The 17,712-nt window shown below is 41.4% G+C and overlaps 1 protein-coding gene across 7 annotated transcripts in view; it reads left to right on the top strand.

The window, feature by feature from the left end:
* Nucleotides 1–2,671: 2,671 nt before the first annotated feature.
* The window catches only part of Slc25a14 (solute carrier family 25 member 14), a 44,870-nt gene continuing 29,829 nt past the window's right edge, over nt 2,672–17,712 (top strand). Inside the window, exons 1-6 of one of the 7 annotated variants that reach the window (XM_045140476.1) lie at nt 2,728–2,803; nt 2,936–3,184; nt 5,104–5,149; nt 9,397–9,445; nt 10,679–10,772; nt 13,995–14,142. In XM_045140476.1, the coding sequence (XP_044996411.1) occupies nt 10,709–10,772; nt 13,995–14,142 (212 nt within the window). In that variant the 5' untranslated portion in view covers nt 2,728–2,803; nt 2,936–3,184; nt 5,104–5,149; nt 9,397–9,445; nt 10,679–10,708. Of the gene's footprint in view, nt 2,804–2,935; nt 3,185–5,103; nt 5,150–9,396; nt 9,446–10,678; nt 10,773–13,994; nt 14,143–17,712 lie in introns of all 7 variants that reach the window. The other 6 variants (XM_045140478.1, XM_045140477.1, XM_004653963.3 and 3 more) reach the window with 6 other exon arrangements.

The following is a 17,712-nucleotide window of genomic DNA, read 5'->3' on the forward strand; positions in this document are numbered from 1 at the left end:
AAAGACAGATAGAGGGAGAGAGAGAGAATGGGCGCGCCAGGGCTTCCAGCCTCTGCAAACGAACTCCAGACGCGTGCGCCCCCTTGTGCATCTGGCTAACGTGGGACCTGGGGAACCGAGCCTCGAACCGGGGTCCTTAGGCTTCACAGGCAAGCGCTTAACCGCTAAGCCATCTCTCCAGCCCTTTTTTTTAAAAAATATCTTTATATTTATTTATTTATTTGACAGAGAGAGGAGAGAGAATGGGTGCACCAGGGTTCACAGCTGCTGCAAACAAACTCCAGATGGATGTGCCACCTTGTGCATCTGGTTTATGTGTGTCCTGGGGAATCGAACCTGGGTCCTTTGGCTTTATAGGCAAACACCTTAACCACTAAGCAATCCCTCCACCCTCAATATTTTAATTTATTTATTTGAGGGAGAGAGGCAGATAGACATAAAGAATGGGCACACCAGGGTCTCTAACCACTGCAAACAAACTGCAGAAGCATATGCTACCTTGTGCATCTGTTTTATGTGGGTACTGAGGAGTCAAACCTGGGTCCTTAGGCTTTAGAGGCAAGTGCCTTAACCACTAAGCCATCTGTCCAACCCTCTTTTTCCTTTCAGCAATGTAGCAGACAGATTCAGGTTTGCTGAGATGAACTTCCAGACCAGGTACAGTTATGGAGGAAGGGATATTTATTGAAGCTTACAGATCCAGGGGAAGTTCCATAATGGCAGAAGAAGCTGGCCTGCCTTCACAGGACAAAGCAGAGAGAGAGAAGCATAAGCCAAAAAGCCAAAAGCCATTGCACACTTCAGGAACTCCAGCTAGGCACACTTTACATAACTTTAGATTGAAATCTGAAACCCACCACCACACCTTAAGATCCACCCAGTGACACTGCCTCCAGTCAGGTGGCTGCAGATGCAAACTACAAACAATAAAAACAATAAACAATAAAACAAATAAAACCGATTATATTGGGGGCCATCTATTCAAACTACCATAAGCAAGATCTCATATTTTTGTCTGGCTAGCCTTGAAATTGCCATCTTTCTATTTCAGCTTAATGAATACCATGATTGTGGGCCAGTGGTATTATATCTGGATAGACTCTATATGTATTAGAAAAAATAATTAAATTAATTTAAAATGGGCATAGTACTTGTCATAAATTAATAGTTTCACTATGGTCTGCATTAATGAAACTATACCTTTAGGCTCTTGCTCTCCTCTCACACAGAAGAAGCAAGCGACCGTATGAACTGCTTCTGGAAAGGGCTGAACTGTAAGTAACTGAGGGATGCCTCCAGAGCTGAGGGCAGCCTCTGGCCAATAGCCAGCATGAAACTAAAGCCCTCAGTGCTACAGCTGCCAGGAAATAAATTCAGCCACGGTCTGAATGAGATTGTGAGCAGATTCTTTTCCAAGAATGCCTCAAGATAACACATGCGAGTATACACACACACACACAGAGCTTGGTTGACATTTTAGGGCTGGAAAGATGGCTTAGTGGTTAAGTGCTTGCCTGTGAAGTGTAAGGACCCTTGTTCAAGGTTCGATTCCCCAGTACCCACATAAGCCATATGCACAAGTGGCACATGCATCTGGAGTTCATTTGCAGTGGCCGGAGGCCCTGGTGCACCCATTCTGTCTCTCTGTGCCTGTTGTTCTCAAATAAATAAATAAATAGAAATGTTAAATACATTTTATTTATTTATTTGAGAGAGTGAGAGAAAGAGGCAGAGTGAATGTACATGAGAGGGCCTCTGGCCACTGCAAATGAACTACAGGTGGATGCCCCACCTTGTGCATCTGGCTTACATGGGTCCTGGGGAATTGAACCTGGTTCCTTAGGCTTCATAGGCAAATGCTTTAACTGGTAAGCCATCTCTTCAGCCCCATGGCTTTTTGTTTGTTTGTTTTTCAAGGTAGGATCTTGCTGTAGCTCAGGTTGACCTGGGATTACATGAGTACTGGGGGATTGAACCTAGGTCATTAGCCTTCGCAGACAAGCTCCTTAACCATTGAGAAATCTCCCCAGCTCTACTGAATTTAGTGATGGTTGCTTGGCCTCTCAATTCAGCTCCTCTCCTCATTTCTCACTCTTAAAAACTGTTTGGGGCTGGAGAGATGACTTAGCGGTTAAGGCGGGGGCCCACAAAGCCAAAGCACCCAGGTTCGATTCCCTAGGACCCATGCAAGCCAGATGCACAAAGTGGCACCGTGTCTGGAGTTCATTTACAGCGACTGAAGGCCCTGGCACAGCCATTCTCTCTGTCACTCTCAAATAAACAAAATGCAAATGAAAAGAAAAAATTTAAAAACCGGTTTGCCCCATCTTCCTTCAAAGACCCTCCTTTTGTGTTCTCATTTAGCAAGGCTGCCCTGCCCCCTCGCACCTCGTCAATCACTGTCAGCCGGGTCCTTCGCGTTCCTTTCTTAGTCATCTGCTTCATGTGGGTGGGTGGGTGAGTGACAAGGCGCCCCCTTTGGCGAACACATTAAATGCAGTAGGTGGTGCCAAATCCTCACGCCTTAGCTCCTTGACCTTAAGCCCCTTGAAAAATCTGGCATTCCACTCGGGACCTGGGCGCAGCCAGCACACCCTCCCGTAACCTTCCGCCCTTTGCAGCTCTCGCTCTTCGCGCCTTCTTTTTCAGCCTCGGAGGAGGCGGAGTCAGTATGTCTGCGCCACTGTTGCTGTGGAGACGCTATGGTTACTTCCGCTGGTTTCAATGCTTCCGGGTTGGCGTTGCGGTGGTGTTTCCGATCGTCCAAGCCTCGGTTTCCCAGTCGTCGGATGAGCCTAAGCAGGTGAGGGGGTGCTCCTGGAATTCCAGGCTGGGGAGCGGGGGCTGGGCCGCGCCAGGCCGCGCGGGGGCCGGGCTGGCCTGCTTCCCGGCCTGGGAGGGGCTTAACGGTCCTTTGATCTCTCTCTCCCCTCAGCTGAGTCCCTTCCCTGTCTTTCACTCCTCTGGCATCGGTGGCTTTACTTCTTCGATTGAGCACTGCTTCCTCGACCCCTTTGGGAGGCCGCCTTCCTCAGGCGCCTCCCTTCTCTCTACGAACTCGCTCTGAGACAGCCGAGGAACTGGCAAGATCCTGCTACCCAGAGGGTGAATGGGTATCTTTCCCGGAATAATCCTAATTTTTCTAAGGGTGAAGTTTGCAACGGCGGCTGTGATTGTAAGCGGAGTAAGCAAACACCTCCATTGTATTGATGTGAGGGATGCTGTTGAAAGATGCTCCCCGTCAGTTTCTGTCCCCCTGTCGCTTGTGAGACATTGAAGGCATCTGTTAAAATGCAGTTCAGTTACCTGATTGGGATGATAGCTATTCTCAACATGAATTAGTTTCCCTGAAAAGGCAACATCAGGGATACTTCCAGATTTCTAACACTGCTTCCTTGCTGCCCCCGCCCCCACAGCCTAGAGATGCTTAGCGTAGTCACGAACTCTTTCCTTCTCTTCATTCTTTACATCAGGAAGTATCTTTTGTCTCCGTTTAAGCAGTTTAACCTTACTGCCAGCAGGCATTCTTGTCTGCTCATTTTACATCACCCTAAGCTAGCCCCCTGCCTTTCCTGTTTACAATGCACCGTTCTTTAAAATACAATGGATTTCCTCAAGTCTCTCGCCTATTAAAAACCTGAATATGGGCCTGGAGAGATGGCTTAGCGCTTAAAGCACTTGTCTGCAAAGCCTAAGGACCTGGGTCTGATTCCCCAGTGCCCACGTAAAGCCAGATGCATAAGGTGGCACATGCATCTGGAGTTTGTGATGGCAAGAGGCCCTGGCACACCCATTTTCTCTTTCTCCCTCTCTCCTTTCAAATAAATAAATAAAAAGTAAACAAATAAAACAAATACTGAATATGTCTTCACCAACATGGTTTCAAGATTTTAAGTATAATTTGTTCCTTTTACTTCTTTCAGCTAATGAGTGTATTGTATATTTTGGTTGGATCCTTCAATTTCTTCTCAGCACAAGCTGTATTCATGCCTACCTTCACATGGTCTATTTGTTCAAACATTTGTGTCTGTGCATTCTTCCTCCTCCCCAAACTGTCTCCCATACCTACTCATCCAGCTTCACCCTGCACTCCATTAAGGCCCAATTTAAGCTCTCTCACCTCCAAAACCTTTTTGTAGCTGGGTGTGGTGGTGCATACCTTTAATTCCAGCACTCCAAAGGCTGGGATAGGAGGGTGGCTGTGAGCTTTGGGCCAGCCTGGGCTACAGACTGAGTTCCAATCAGCTTGGGCTACAGTTGGACCCTGCTTCAGAAACATCAATAAACAAAAGCCTTTTAGAATTATTGAAACGTTGGCTGATTGCATCCCTTTCTGTGTGTCTATTTATTTATGTTTGTTTTTATTTTATTTTATTTATTTTTTATTTTTTGGTTTTTCGAGGTAGGGTCTCTCTGGTCCAGGCTGACCTGGAATTAACTGTGTAGTCTCAGGGTGGCCTTGAACTCATGGAGATCATCCTACCTCTGCCTCCCGAGTGCTGGGATTAAAGGCGTGCGCCACCACGCCCGGCTATATTTTTATTTGAGAAGGACAGACAGAGAAAGAGGCAGAGAGTGAGAAAATGAGCACGCCAAGGCCTCCAGCCACTGGAAATGAACTCCAGATGCATGTGCCACCTTGTGCATCTGGCTTACGTGGGTCCCAGGGAATTGAGCCTGGACTGGTGTCCTTAGGCTTCACAGGCAAGTGCTTAACCGCTAAGCCATCTCTCCAGTCCCTCTGTGTGTCTCTTGATCTTATAGAGTATTCTATAAGTATTATAGTCTATAAGTATTCTATAGAGTATTAACAGTTAATTTTTTGTTTAATGAAGTATTTTATTTCTTCAACCAGATTATAAACTTTTAAAAGTCAGATACCATAATTTGTTCTGTTTTCCTTCTGCCCTATCTCCTTGATTATCCAGGAAAGATAGGTGGGATTGCAAATACTATCTTTGTGTTAAAACATTTTGTAATTTTTTTTAATATGGCAATTATATTCATAGCACATTTTAGGTCTGAGCAGTTAGCATGCAAATAGTTGTTGGCTCCTCATTGCTTTGGGACCTGGGAATCTCTAATGCCTACTCTTTCTTAAAGGAACAACCAAGAAAAGCACCCCCAATTTACTGACCAGATCTATGAAGTAAGTGTAGAGCTGTGTAAGTTGTATTCAGGGATATTTTTATGACTTTTCAGATTATCAGATTTTCATAATCAGCTCTTCAGAATTCATTGCTGCTTTTTGAGGACAGAAAACATTTAGAGTGTTATATTTCTATCTTGACTAAGATAAATCTTCTGTCCTTTCCCCATACCTGGGGTTAGTCTCTACGAGTTAAAACAATTTTATTAGGGGTTGGGTTATTTTTCCCAAGTAACTTTCTGTAACAAAAGCAAGAAATAAGCATTTGTAAATAGAGAATATCTGGGAATCAAGAGAGTGTTGCGCATAGTGTGTGTAGTATTTGCTGTGACCATTAAGTTACCTTCTGGTTCCCCCTGCATAATCTTTTTATTTTATTTTTATTTTTGAGGTAGGTACTCATTCTATCCCAGGCTGACCTGGAATTCACTATGTAGTCTCTAGCTGGCCTCAAACTCACAGCAATCTTCCTACTTTATCCTCCCAAGTATTGGAATTTAAAGTGTGCACTACCATGCCCGGCTCTGCTTGTATGTTTTATTATTATTTATTTGAGAGAGAGAAAGAGGCAAATAGAAAGAAAGAGAGAGTGGGTGCACCAGAGCCTGTAGCCACTGCAAATGAACTCCAGACACATGTGCCATGTTATTCATATGGCTTATGTGGATCCTGGGGAATCGAACCTGGGACCTTTGCTTTGCAGGCAAATGCCTTAACTGCTAAGTCACCTCCCAACCCCCCTTATAATCTTTTTTATACAGGCTTTATACATAGGTAAAAGATGTCACACTGGACAATCCACCTACTAAACATGTGTGTATTCAATTCTGTCCTGACTGTGGTAAGGCTTATAAAAAGTATTGTGGAATACAGTGTCTGTCTTCAGGGATCTCACCTATTTAAGAGGAAAATACATGAGATAACTAGAGAATAGACTTAATGCTACTCATTATTTTATATCTGAATTTAAGATGTAGGAAAAACGTCAAGGTTCACAAAATACTGCACAGCTACAGAGTAGGTGTGACATAACAAGCATGCATATATACAGCCTTATGTTTAAGACTCAGCTTGTCTGCTTGCCCATTAATGTCAGTATTGTTATATTCCTCCCTAGAAAGCAACTGCTGCTTTCAGCTATAGTAATTGAAGTAAAATGTATAGAATGAAGAAAATGAGAAAGCTAAGATATAGAACATTAGATGACTAAATACTGTTTTTTAAATTTTTATTTTATTTATATACTTGCAAGGAGAGAGAGAGAGAGAGAGAGCAATGAGACAGAGAGAGAATGGGTGCACCAGGGCTCTAGCCACTGAAAACGAACGCCAGACACTTGCACCCTCTTGTACATCTGGCTTACGTGGGTATTGGGGAATTGAACCTGGGTCCTTTGGTTTTGCAGACAAGCGCCTTAACCACTAAGCCGTCTCTCCAGCCCCTAAATATTTTTTAAATTTATTTATTTATTTATTTGAAAGAGAGACAGAGGCAGAGAGAAAGAGAGAGGAAGAGGGAGGGAGTGAGGGAGAGAGCGAGAACGAGCAAGAGAGAGAGAGAATGGATGCACCAGGGCCACCAGTCACTGCAGATGAACTCTAGATGCATGCGCCCCTTTGTGCATCTGGCTTACGTGGGTCCTGGAGAGTATAGCGGGAATCCTTTGGCTTTGTAGGCAAATGCCATCTCTCCAGCCCCTTAAATATTTTTTTGAGGGACTCTTTGGGGAGAAAAGAATAATTCCTTTTTCTGTATCTCCTCCAAGTTGGTCTAGTGTGATGAAGGGCTGTGTATAATCAGACCTAATAAAGGATGGTACAAGATTTCTTTATGAGATATATTTCTAACACTGAAATGAAAAAAATAACTTTACTATCAGAAGTGACTGGCAAGGTGGTGCTAGGGGCAGTGTTGGTTGTGACCAGTGATCTTAAAACTTGGATTTTATGAGCCAGTAAAATTTAAGTATAAGTATGGTGGAGGGGCAATAAATAAAGGGCAGTTAAGCTTATCTTGTCAAGTAAGAACTAAATAAAATCAACTACTAAGTACGATTATCATTTCATACAAGAAAGGTGATTGTAAATCAAATGTAAATGTAAAACGTAAATGCAAAAGTGATTTTAAATGCTCCAGGAATAAGAAGGTAATTTAATAATAGTCACTTGAATTAAATGAGCTCAGCTGAAAAGAAGCAGCTCTAGATTATTTATTTTTATTTATTTTGTATATTTGTATTTATTTGAGAGAGAGAGAGAAAAAGAGAGAAAATGGGCTTCCAGCCACTGCAAATGAACTCCAGACCTTGTGCCACCTTGTGCATCTGGCTTACATGGGCACTGGGGTATCAAATCTGTGTCTCTAGGCTTTGCAGGCAAGTGTTTTAACTGCTAAGCCATCTCTCCAGCCCTATTTTTAAAATTATTTTTAAATCTTTTATTTTTATTTATTTGAGACAGGGAGGCAGATAGATATGAGAGAGAGGGAGAGAGGATGGGCAGGCCAGGGCCTCCAGCCACTACAAATGAACTCCAGAAACATGCACCACCTTGTGCATCTGGCTTATGTGGGTTCTGGAAAATGAAACCTGGGTCCTTTGGCTTTGTAGGCAAATGCTTTAACTGCTAAGCCATCTCTCCAGCCCTCCCCATTTTTGTTTTTGAATTTTTTTATGTATTTGCAAGAGAGAATAATGAATAAATGAATGAATATGGATGTGCCAGGGCTTCTTGTCGCTAAAAATGAATTCCACATGTACTGCTTTGTGTATGTCACTTTATGTGGGTACTGGGTAATTGAACCCAGGCTAGCAGGCTTTGCAAGCAAGTACCTTTAACCACTGAGCAATCTTTCTAGCCCTAGATTTTTCTTTTATTTATTTAAAAATTTATTTATTTATTTATTTATTAGAGAGAGAGAGAGAGAGAGAGAGAGGGTACATCAAAGCCTCTAGCCACTGCAAATGAACTCCAGACACATGTGCCACTTTGTACATCTGGCTTACATGGGACCTGCAGAATTGAACCTGGGTCTTTCAGCTTCACAGGCAAGTGCCTTAACCTCTGAATCATCTCTCCAGCCCTAAATTGTTTTGTTTGTTTATTTTATTTTATTTATTTATTTTTGAGGTAGGGTTTCACTCTAGCCCAGGCTGACCTGGAATTCACTATGTTGTCTCAGGGTGCTCAGGGTGGCCTCGAATTCATGGAGACCCTCCTACCTCTGCCTCCCTAGTGCTGAGATTAAAGGCATGCACCAACACATCTGGCTAGATTTAAAAATATATATATCATTTCAGAATTGTGAAAACTTAATTTAGGAACCCATGGGCTTACTGACATAGGATTCAGGGACTGATCGTTCTGCTTCCTACAGCTGATATTTAGAGTACCACTTCCTACTTTGCTCTAAACCATTTTTTCTTTTTTTTTCTTTTTCGAGGTAGGGTCTCAGTCTAGCCCAGGCCTCGAACGCACAGCGATCCTCCTACCTCTGCCTCCCAAGTGCTGGGATTAAAGGCGTGTGCCACCACGCCCGGCTAAACCATTTTTTCACTAACTTTTGTCCAATATGTCAATATAACCCATACGTTATATGTACTTCACTTGCTAGGAAGGTTCCACAATAATTTTATCTATTTTTTTTCATGATCCATATATTTACATTTTTTTGAGGTAGGGCCTGATTCTAGCCCAGGCTGATCTGGAACTCATTCTATAGTTCCAGGCTGGCCTTGAACTCACAGTGATTCTCCTACCTCTGCCTCCCAAGTGCTGAGATTAAAGGTGTGCACCACCATGCCCTGCCATATATTTACTTTTTATTGAACTTGTTAATGTTATAGAGTTCTTACACTGCCAAATCACATTTATTTAGTTAGTTGACAGAATAGATTTATAAAGAGAGTGTGGGCATGCCAGAGCCTCTTGCTGTTGCAAACAAACTTCAAATACATGCACCATTTTATGCATTTGGCTTTACATGTGTACTTTACATGGGTACCAGGCTGTTAGGCTTTTCAAGCAAGTACCTTTAACATTGAGCTGTCTCTCCAGCCCCACAATAATTTTTGTAGCTATAACTAAAACATTTATCTACCTTTTTGCTATCTTTACTTGAATATGACTCTTTGCAATTAGCTAGCTTACTGAACAATATGCCAGGTACTTTTCTAGGTGATGTATATGTTTGGAAAGAGTTTAATTTTCACAGCAATTCTATAATGTTTTTATTATTACTGTTTTCAGAAAATGAAGTCAGAGGAGTTTTGAATAACTTGCCCAGACACACAGAATAGTAAGTGGTAGAGTCAAGATTTGAATGTGACCCAGAACTGAATTTAGATCATCTGATTTTGGAGTGTATCTTTTGAACCATAAACTACTTTGAAGTACCTTTTGAAATTTCAAAGTGTCCATATTTGAAGATCTGAAAATGAAATATTAAAAGAAATCTGAGATTCCAGGCTAAGGAAAAGTAGTATTTCCAGTTGGACTAATATGCAGCAGGTGATGACTGGAGCAGTATTCTTAAGGTTAGAAGCATTAGCATTTTTGGAACATGCAAATTTTAGGGTCAGACTCAAACTACCAAACTCTGGAGAAGAGGCCCAGAAGTTTTAATATTGCTTCTAGATGATTCTAGCACAAATAAAAACTTGGAAGCTATTTCTCTAGAAGCCAGAATTGTAGAAAACACATCCAAGAGAGAAGAAGCTGAGACTGGCAGAAAACGAATAAAGCTAAACATATCAAAGAGGACAGATGTAAGAGGGATGCAATGGGGAAAGAGTAAAGGAGGTGGGAGCAGAATACATTATTGAACAGTTAGAACATAACAAGCAGAATAGTGTGTTTATGTGTTTTAAAAGTCCAGAGGGGAGGAGGAAGAGGCCTGCTGAGTGGTTGGATTCTTAATGGCAGAGAGAAGAGAGAGATTGTCCAAATTATTGTTATTCCTGTGGGAGCCAGAAGCAATGTAAAATGGTACTTAGCTCAGCCTGACCCTCATTGGGTATCTTATTATGTATATGTATATATATAGCTAACAGTAGTTCTAGAACTCACATGTTAAGTTTTAGGGGAACAATGAGAGGGCTGATAACAGGGGGTGGTGGTTTGAGTCTGTGCTTTGACCTGAATCAAGCTAACTGAATACTATGAACTGCTTTTAGGAGATGGCTCAGCCTATGTAATTTAATTCTAGTTTCCTTGACTTGTAGTTGTCAAGTTGGATGTCAAAGATAGTTGTGCTAGATGGGATGAATTAAAGAAATTTCAGAGAATGAAGGGCACAGATTCATGTATTTGTGTGAATTTTATACCTACTCTTCAGAATGGCATTTAAGAACAAATTCATTATCATTCAGCACATAAAACAGAACTCTCCATTTTGTGTCATTCCACTTGGTGGGTGTTTTTTTCTCTGCATTTGTTTTACTTACCAGTTTTGTTGATCTAAATCATATAGTTAAATGCTAACAAGTGCTCTCCACTCGTGTGCCTTGTTCTGATTTGTGTTTACTTTTAGTACCAGAAAAGTTCCACTGTAAGCCATGAGATGTCTGGTCTGAATTGGAAACCCTTTGTTTATGGCGGCCTTGCCTCTATTGTTGCCGAGTTCGGTAAGAATTTGATAAAAATGACACATCTAATGAATTTTATACCATAGATGGTTATATATGGTAACAGTTTTGGTGAAAACTAGAGTAAATGAAAAGAGGGTTACTCTCTTAGTTTTAAGAATTATTGTCTTGGGCTGGAGAGATGGCTTAGCAGTTAAGCGCTTGCCTGTGAAGCCTAAGGACCCCGGTTCGAGGCTCGGTTCCCCAGGTCCCATGTTAGCCAGATGCACAAGAGGGCGCACGCGTCTGGAATTTGTTTGCAGAGGCTGGAAGCCCTGGCACGCCCATTCTCTCTCTCTCCCTCTATCTGTCTTTCTGTCTGTGTCTGTCACTCTCAAATAAATAAATAAAAATTAAAAAAAAGAATTAGTGTCAGCCATCAAGTAATATTGCTGACAAGGGGGTACATGCGTCTGGAGTTCGTTTATGGTGGCTGGAGGCCCTGGCATGCCCACTCTCTCTCTCTTTCTCTCTCTATCTGCCTGTTTCTCTCTGTCGCTCTCAAATAAATAAATAAAAATAAACAAAACCAAGTAATACTGCTGAGAGCCGGTAGTAGTGGCACACGCCTTTAATCCCAGAACTCAGGAGGCAGAGGTAGAGGATTGCCGTGAGTTCAAGGCCACTCAGACTACATAGTGAATTCCAGGTCAGCTTGAACTAGAGTGAAACCCTATCTCAAGAAAACCAAACCAAACCAAACCAAACCAAAACACACAAACAAACAAACAAAAATATTGCTGAGAAAGTACTACTAATGGCATGGCAAGTGAAACTTTGGAAGCTCTTTTGATAGGTGATTTGATAATTTGCTATGCTTAACAATGAAAGAGTTGGATATGATAAAGGTTTTTTTCTGTAGTCCTATGCTGATGGTATTTCACTTATGCTAAATTGTTTATGACATTCTTTTTTTTAAGTATTTTATTTATTTATTTGGGAGAGAGAGAGAAAGAGAGAGATGGAGAGAATGGGTGAACCGGGGCCTCTAGCCACTGCAAACAAACTCCAGACACATGTGCCACTTTGTACATATGGCTTACATGGGTCCTGGGGAATCAAACCTGGGTCCTTTGGTTTTGCAGGCAAGTGCCTTAACCGCTAAGACATTCCTCCAGCCCAGGTTTATGACATTCTTAATATCAAAACTTCTTTCTTCAAACCTCTCTCCCTTTATAGAAGACAGCTAACAAAATCAGACAAGGTTCCTCTCTATTTTAATTTTGAAATATTTTTATATTTTGATTATTAAATTCTCCATGTGTTTCATTTACTCTGCATAAATGACTATAATCTACCAATCTTTGTTCTTTTAAAGTTTTTACTGACAACCTCCATATACATATACACAATGTATCCTGATCATAATACCCTCTCACCCTTTTCTCCTTTGTTTCCTCTCCTATATCACTCCTGTCCACTGAACACTTTCTTCTTTGCTGCTAGTTTTCTGTCCACTTTTATTTATTTATTTTTTTTGAGGTAGGGTCTCGCTGTAGTCCACTGTGACCTGGAATCCACTATGTAGTCTCAGGGTGGCCTCGAACTCACCACGATCCTCCTACCTCTGCCTCCCGAGTGCTGGGATTAAAGACATGCGCCACCATGCCTGGCCTTCCACTTTCATTTTACTGTTATCATTTTTTTTTGCCTTTATATTATGAAGGCCTTGTGTAGGTAGCATCTGCCACTGTGAGGTCATGAATGCAACTGTCACTTTGTGTTTGGAGAACAGCATTAAAAGCACTCCTCCCCATCCTGTGGCTCTTACATTCTTTCCACTTCTTCTGCAATGGTTTCTGAGCCTTGGAGGATAGGATGGAGATCTCTCTCAGTGCTGAACACCTCAATGTCACTTCTTCTCAGCATTTTAATGAGTTTTGAGTCTCCCCAGTGGCCACCACCATCTGAAAAGGGAAGCTTCTCTAACCAAAAGTGAGAGCAGCATTCATACATGGGCATAAGTATTTTGAGGGCATAATATATCTGTTGAGCCAAACAACAGTAGTAGTTTCACACAAGGGTTTATGACTTTCCTAGCCATAGACTTTTGATTAGGTTTTTATTATATGCTCTGATTTTCATTACATTTCATTATATGCTCTGATATTATAATATTTAGGTTACACAAGTCCAGAGTGACAAAAACATTATTAGTTTTAGAACTTGATCCATTCCTTGGAATATATTTTGTGCATGCAATTACCACTTCTATATGTTGAAATAAGAAAAAGAGGTTTAGGGGCTGGAGAGATGGCTTAGTGGTTAAGCGCTTGCCTGTGAAGCCTAAGGACCCCGGTTCGAGGCTCGGTTCCCCAGGACCCACGTTAGCCAGATGCACAAGGGGGAGCACGCGTCTGGAGTTCGTTTGCAGAGGCTGGAAGCCCTGGTGCGCCCATTCTCTCTCTCTCCCTCTATCTGTCTCGCTCTCAAATAAATAAATAAATAAAAAGAAAGAAAAAAAAAGAAAAAGAGGTTTAGTTCAAGAATCTCACTCCTACTCACAAGTCCTCTACTAGAATTAATTCTGCATTATCTAAGGAACCACGATGAGTAGAGCAAAATGGGATCTTCCCCTTATCTCTCATAATGTTAGGAAGCTGTAAACACATACACATGTGCACACACACATGATTTTTTTGTTTGTTTGTTTTTTTGAGGTAGGGTCTCACTCTAGCCCAGGCTGGCCTGGAATCCACTATGTAGTCTCAGGGTGGCCTTGAACTCATGATGATCCCCCTACCTCTGCCTTCTGAATGCTGTGATTAAAGGCTTGCACCACCACACCCAGCTATACACACACATAATTGTATAATAGTATATAAGAGCATCTGCATCAGTAAGTCCATACTTTCCCGTGTTTATGAAAATTTGGGGAGATTTCATGGGGAAAAGAAGTGTGGAATTTATATGGGAAGAGACTGATAAAATGATATATTGGTACAGGTATGTGAAAGCAGCATTTAAAATACATTGTCTTTATAATATATCAGGATCATCTTAAAGCACTTTATATCCCACAGTGTTAGCTATGGGGCAAGTCGTACTGCCTGTATAGACTAATACATTTCATTTTACCACAAAGAACCCTTATCCTCTGGCAGTGGTGAACTTCTGTGTGTTATAAAAAAAGACTGTGTCATATTTCAGAAATAGTTGTTATCTTCCATTTAGTCAAAACTTATGTATACCTGTTTGGAAATAACTTGTTTTTCTTTATAGGCACTTTCCCTGTGGACCTTACTAAAACACGACTTCAAGTTCAAGGCCAAAGCATCGATGTCCGTTTCAAAGAAATAAAGTATAGAGGGATGTTTCATGCTTTGTTTCGAATCTATAAAGAGGAAGGAATATTGGCTCTGTATTCAGGGTAAGATTAGATTCGTTCCTTATATCATGACCAGAAATACTTTTTTAAAAGAGACTGTGGATTTCAACTAAATAATAATTCATGTCCTTCACATTTTACTTCAACCTATAATTCTTCATTGATGAGGCAGCTTATATTTTACCTGCTTGCAAGTCTTGAGCTTTGGATTTTGTATTCATTTGAATGTGATACATGTTAAAATGCATATATTGCAGCATAGGCTTTCTCCTGGTTTCCTGAGACATCAATGGCCATTGCAGTGGCAGTTGTCTGTATTGTTTTGGGGTAACCAGGTGTCTTCCCTGTTGGGTAACTTTTGATTAGTTTTTAGTGTATGATTTCTTATTCAGCTTATATGCTGTTAATATGCTAAACCACCCTAAATCCAGCCTATAAATTTATTGCTGAAAAAATGGAAGTCAATTTTATCATTAATCTATATTTGAGTACTTTTATATGTTACTGTCTTGGAGAAAAAAAGGCAAGTTATGATCCTGAAGTAAATGACTGATCAACCACTTATTTTACCTTGTTCCTTTACTAGCAGAGATAATCACAAGATTTTGTTTTTACAGCTAGAAGAAAAGAATCAGAAGTATTCATACTTAGTAATCATTTTCAACTCTAACCATTTGAGCTGTTGCTGTCTTTCTATTTATACTTCCTAAAGTCTGGCTCTGAAATTTGGAGGAATCTCAAAGGAGGCTTGTGTGAGAAATCTCCAGTTTATGAGCAGATTTTAAATAGGTTGAAATCTTAGCTCATATACTTCCTTGTTGATAGGTTCCAAGATGTATCTTCAACTGTTAAGACGTAGAGGTTGATTTTTATTTTTATTTTTAAAAATTTATGTAGTATAGATAATAATGTATAATTATTACATATTTTTATATTAAATTTGTCCATCTCTTCTAAAGGATTTTTGTATCTAAGTTCACGGGAAATACTGATCTATAATCTTTTAAATTTATTTATTTATTTGCAAGCAGAGAGAGATGAAGAGAGAGAGAGAATGTATGGATATGGGTGTGCCAGGGTCTATAGCCACTGAAAATCAACTCCAGATGCATGGGCCACTTTGTGTATCTGTCTTTATGTAGGTACTGAGGAATCAAACCCAGGCTTTACAGGCAAGCACCTTAACCACTGAGCAATCTCTCCAGCTCCTAGTCTATATTTTTTCTTTTTCTTTTCTTTCTTTTTCTTTTTTTTTTTGAGGTTGGTTCTCACTGACCTGGAATTCACTATGTACTCTCAGGGTGGCCTTGAACTTACGATGATCCTCCTACCTCTGCTTTCCTAATGCTGGGATTAAAGGCATGCACCACCATGCCTGGCTATAATTTATTTATTTATTTGAGAGAGAGAAAGAGACAGAGACAAAGAGAGAGGGAATGAGTATGCAAGGCCTCTGGCCACTGCAAACGAATTCTAGATGCATATGCCACCTTGTGCATCTGGCTTACATGGGTCCTGGGCAGTCAAACCCAGGTCCTTTGGCTTTGTAGACAAACATGTTAACTGCTAAGCCATCTCTCCAGCCACCGGCTATAATTTTTATTTCTACTTTTATTTCTGGTAATTCTAGCCAAAATGATGTGAGAAGTATTCCCTCTCTATTTTTTCAGAGAGATTTTATAAGATTAAAGTTAATTCTTTAAATGTTTGGTAGAAATTCCCAGTAAAATAGTCTGGGCCTTGATTTCCTTTTCTCTGTTTTTGAGGTAAGGTCTCACTTTAGCCCAGGCTGATCTGGAATTCACTATGTAGTCTCAGGTTGGTCTTGAGCTCACAGCAATCCTCCTACCTCTGCCTAGAAAGTGAGAAAGTGCTGGGATTAAAGGCATGTGCCACCACGCCAGGCTAATTTTTGTTTATTTATTTTTGTTTATTTTTATTTATTTGAGAGCAACCGAGAGAGAAAGAGGCAGAGGGAGAGAAAGAGAGAGAGAGAATGGGCGCGCCAGGGCTTCCAGCCACTGCAAACCAACTCCAGATGCAAGTGCCCCCTTGTGCATCTGGCTAACATGGGTCCTGGGGACTGGAGCCTCGAACCGGGGTCCTTAGGCTTCACAGGCAAGCGCCTAATTACTAAGCTATCTCTTCAGCCCTGTTTATTTATTTTTATTTTAGAGAAAGAGGGAGAGAGAGGAGAGAGAGAAAGAGAGAATGAGAATTGAAGTATCAGGGTCTCAGCCACTGCAGTCAAACTCCAGATATTTGTGCCACCTAGTGGGCATGTGTAACCTTGTGCTTGCTTCACCTTTGTGTGTCTGGCTTACATGGGATCTGTAGAGTCGAACATGGGTCCTTAGGCTTTGCAGGTAAACACCTTGAGCACTAAACCATCTCTCCAACCCTGATTTTTCAAATTGAGAACTTTACATAGACATTCTGTAATTTGATTATATTCTCATCCCATTATCCTCTTTCATTCCCTTTAGCCCCCTCTGTCCCATTGAGGATCCTCCTCTTTCCAAGCAGTCTTTTATCTGTCTTGTCTCATTCCTTTTGTCCTCCTCTGTCCTCCATGTCAAAATGCTGCTGGGCTCAGAACAGTACAGGTCTTTTGGAAGTACTAGAAACTACCATGGGTTCATGAATGCCACAGGGTGAGGAGGCCTGGAGATTTTTTTTCAGAACTTCAAAACTATGAATTTAAATACTTTAATGTTATCTTAGTTTGGGCTACTATAATATCTTATGATAGGCAGTTTAAACACAATAGGAATTTTTTTTTTTATAGTTCTGGAACTTGGGTTCTGGTGAGTGGTTTCATCTGGGTTTCAGATTTCTCTTGGCAGAAAGAGAATGTGCAGTTTGAGTTTCTTTTTATTTTATTTTATTGGTTTTTCAAGGTAGGGTCTCACTATGGCCCAGGCTGATCTGGAATTCACCATGGAGACTCAGGGTGGCCTCGAACTCATAGTGATCCTCCTACCTCTGCCTCCCAGTGCTGGGATTAAAGGTGTGCGCCACCACACCCGGCTTATTTTATTCTTTATTTTTTTATTTTATTTTTTTTTAATTTATTTGAGAGCGATAGACACAGAGAGAAAGACAGATAGAGGGAGAGAGAGAGAATGGGCGCACCAGGGCTTCCAGCCTCTGCAAACGAACTCCAGACGCGTGCGCCCCCTTGTGCATCTGGCTAACGTGGGACCTGGGGAACCGAGCCTCAGACCGGGGTCCTTAGGCTTCACAGGCAAGCGCTTAACCGCTAAGCCATCTCTCCAGCCCTTTATTTTATTTTTGAAGTAGGGTTTTGCTCTAGCCCAGGCTAACCTGGAATTCACTATGTAGTCTCAGGCTGGCCTGGAACTCACAGAGATCCTCCTACCTTGCCCTCCTCCACCCTGGGTGCTCGGATTAAAAGGCATGTGCTACCATGCCTAGCTGGGGTTCTTTTTATGTTTTTTTTTTTTTTTGTTTGTTTGTTTTTGAGGTAGGGTCTCACTCTGGTCCAGGCTGACCTGGAATTAACTCTGTCATCTCAGGGTGGCCTTGAACTCACCGCGATCCTCCTACCTCTGCCTCCCGAGTGCTGGGATTAAAGGCGTGCGCCACCAC

This window comes from Jaculus jaculus, chromosome X (genome assembly GCF_020740685.1).
Source record: "Jaculus jaculus isolate mJacJac1 chromosome X, mJacJac1.mat.Y.cur, whole genome shotgun sequence".
NCBI lineage: Eukaryota > Metazoa > Chordata > Mammalia > Rodentia > Dipodidae > Jaculus > Jaculus jaculus.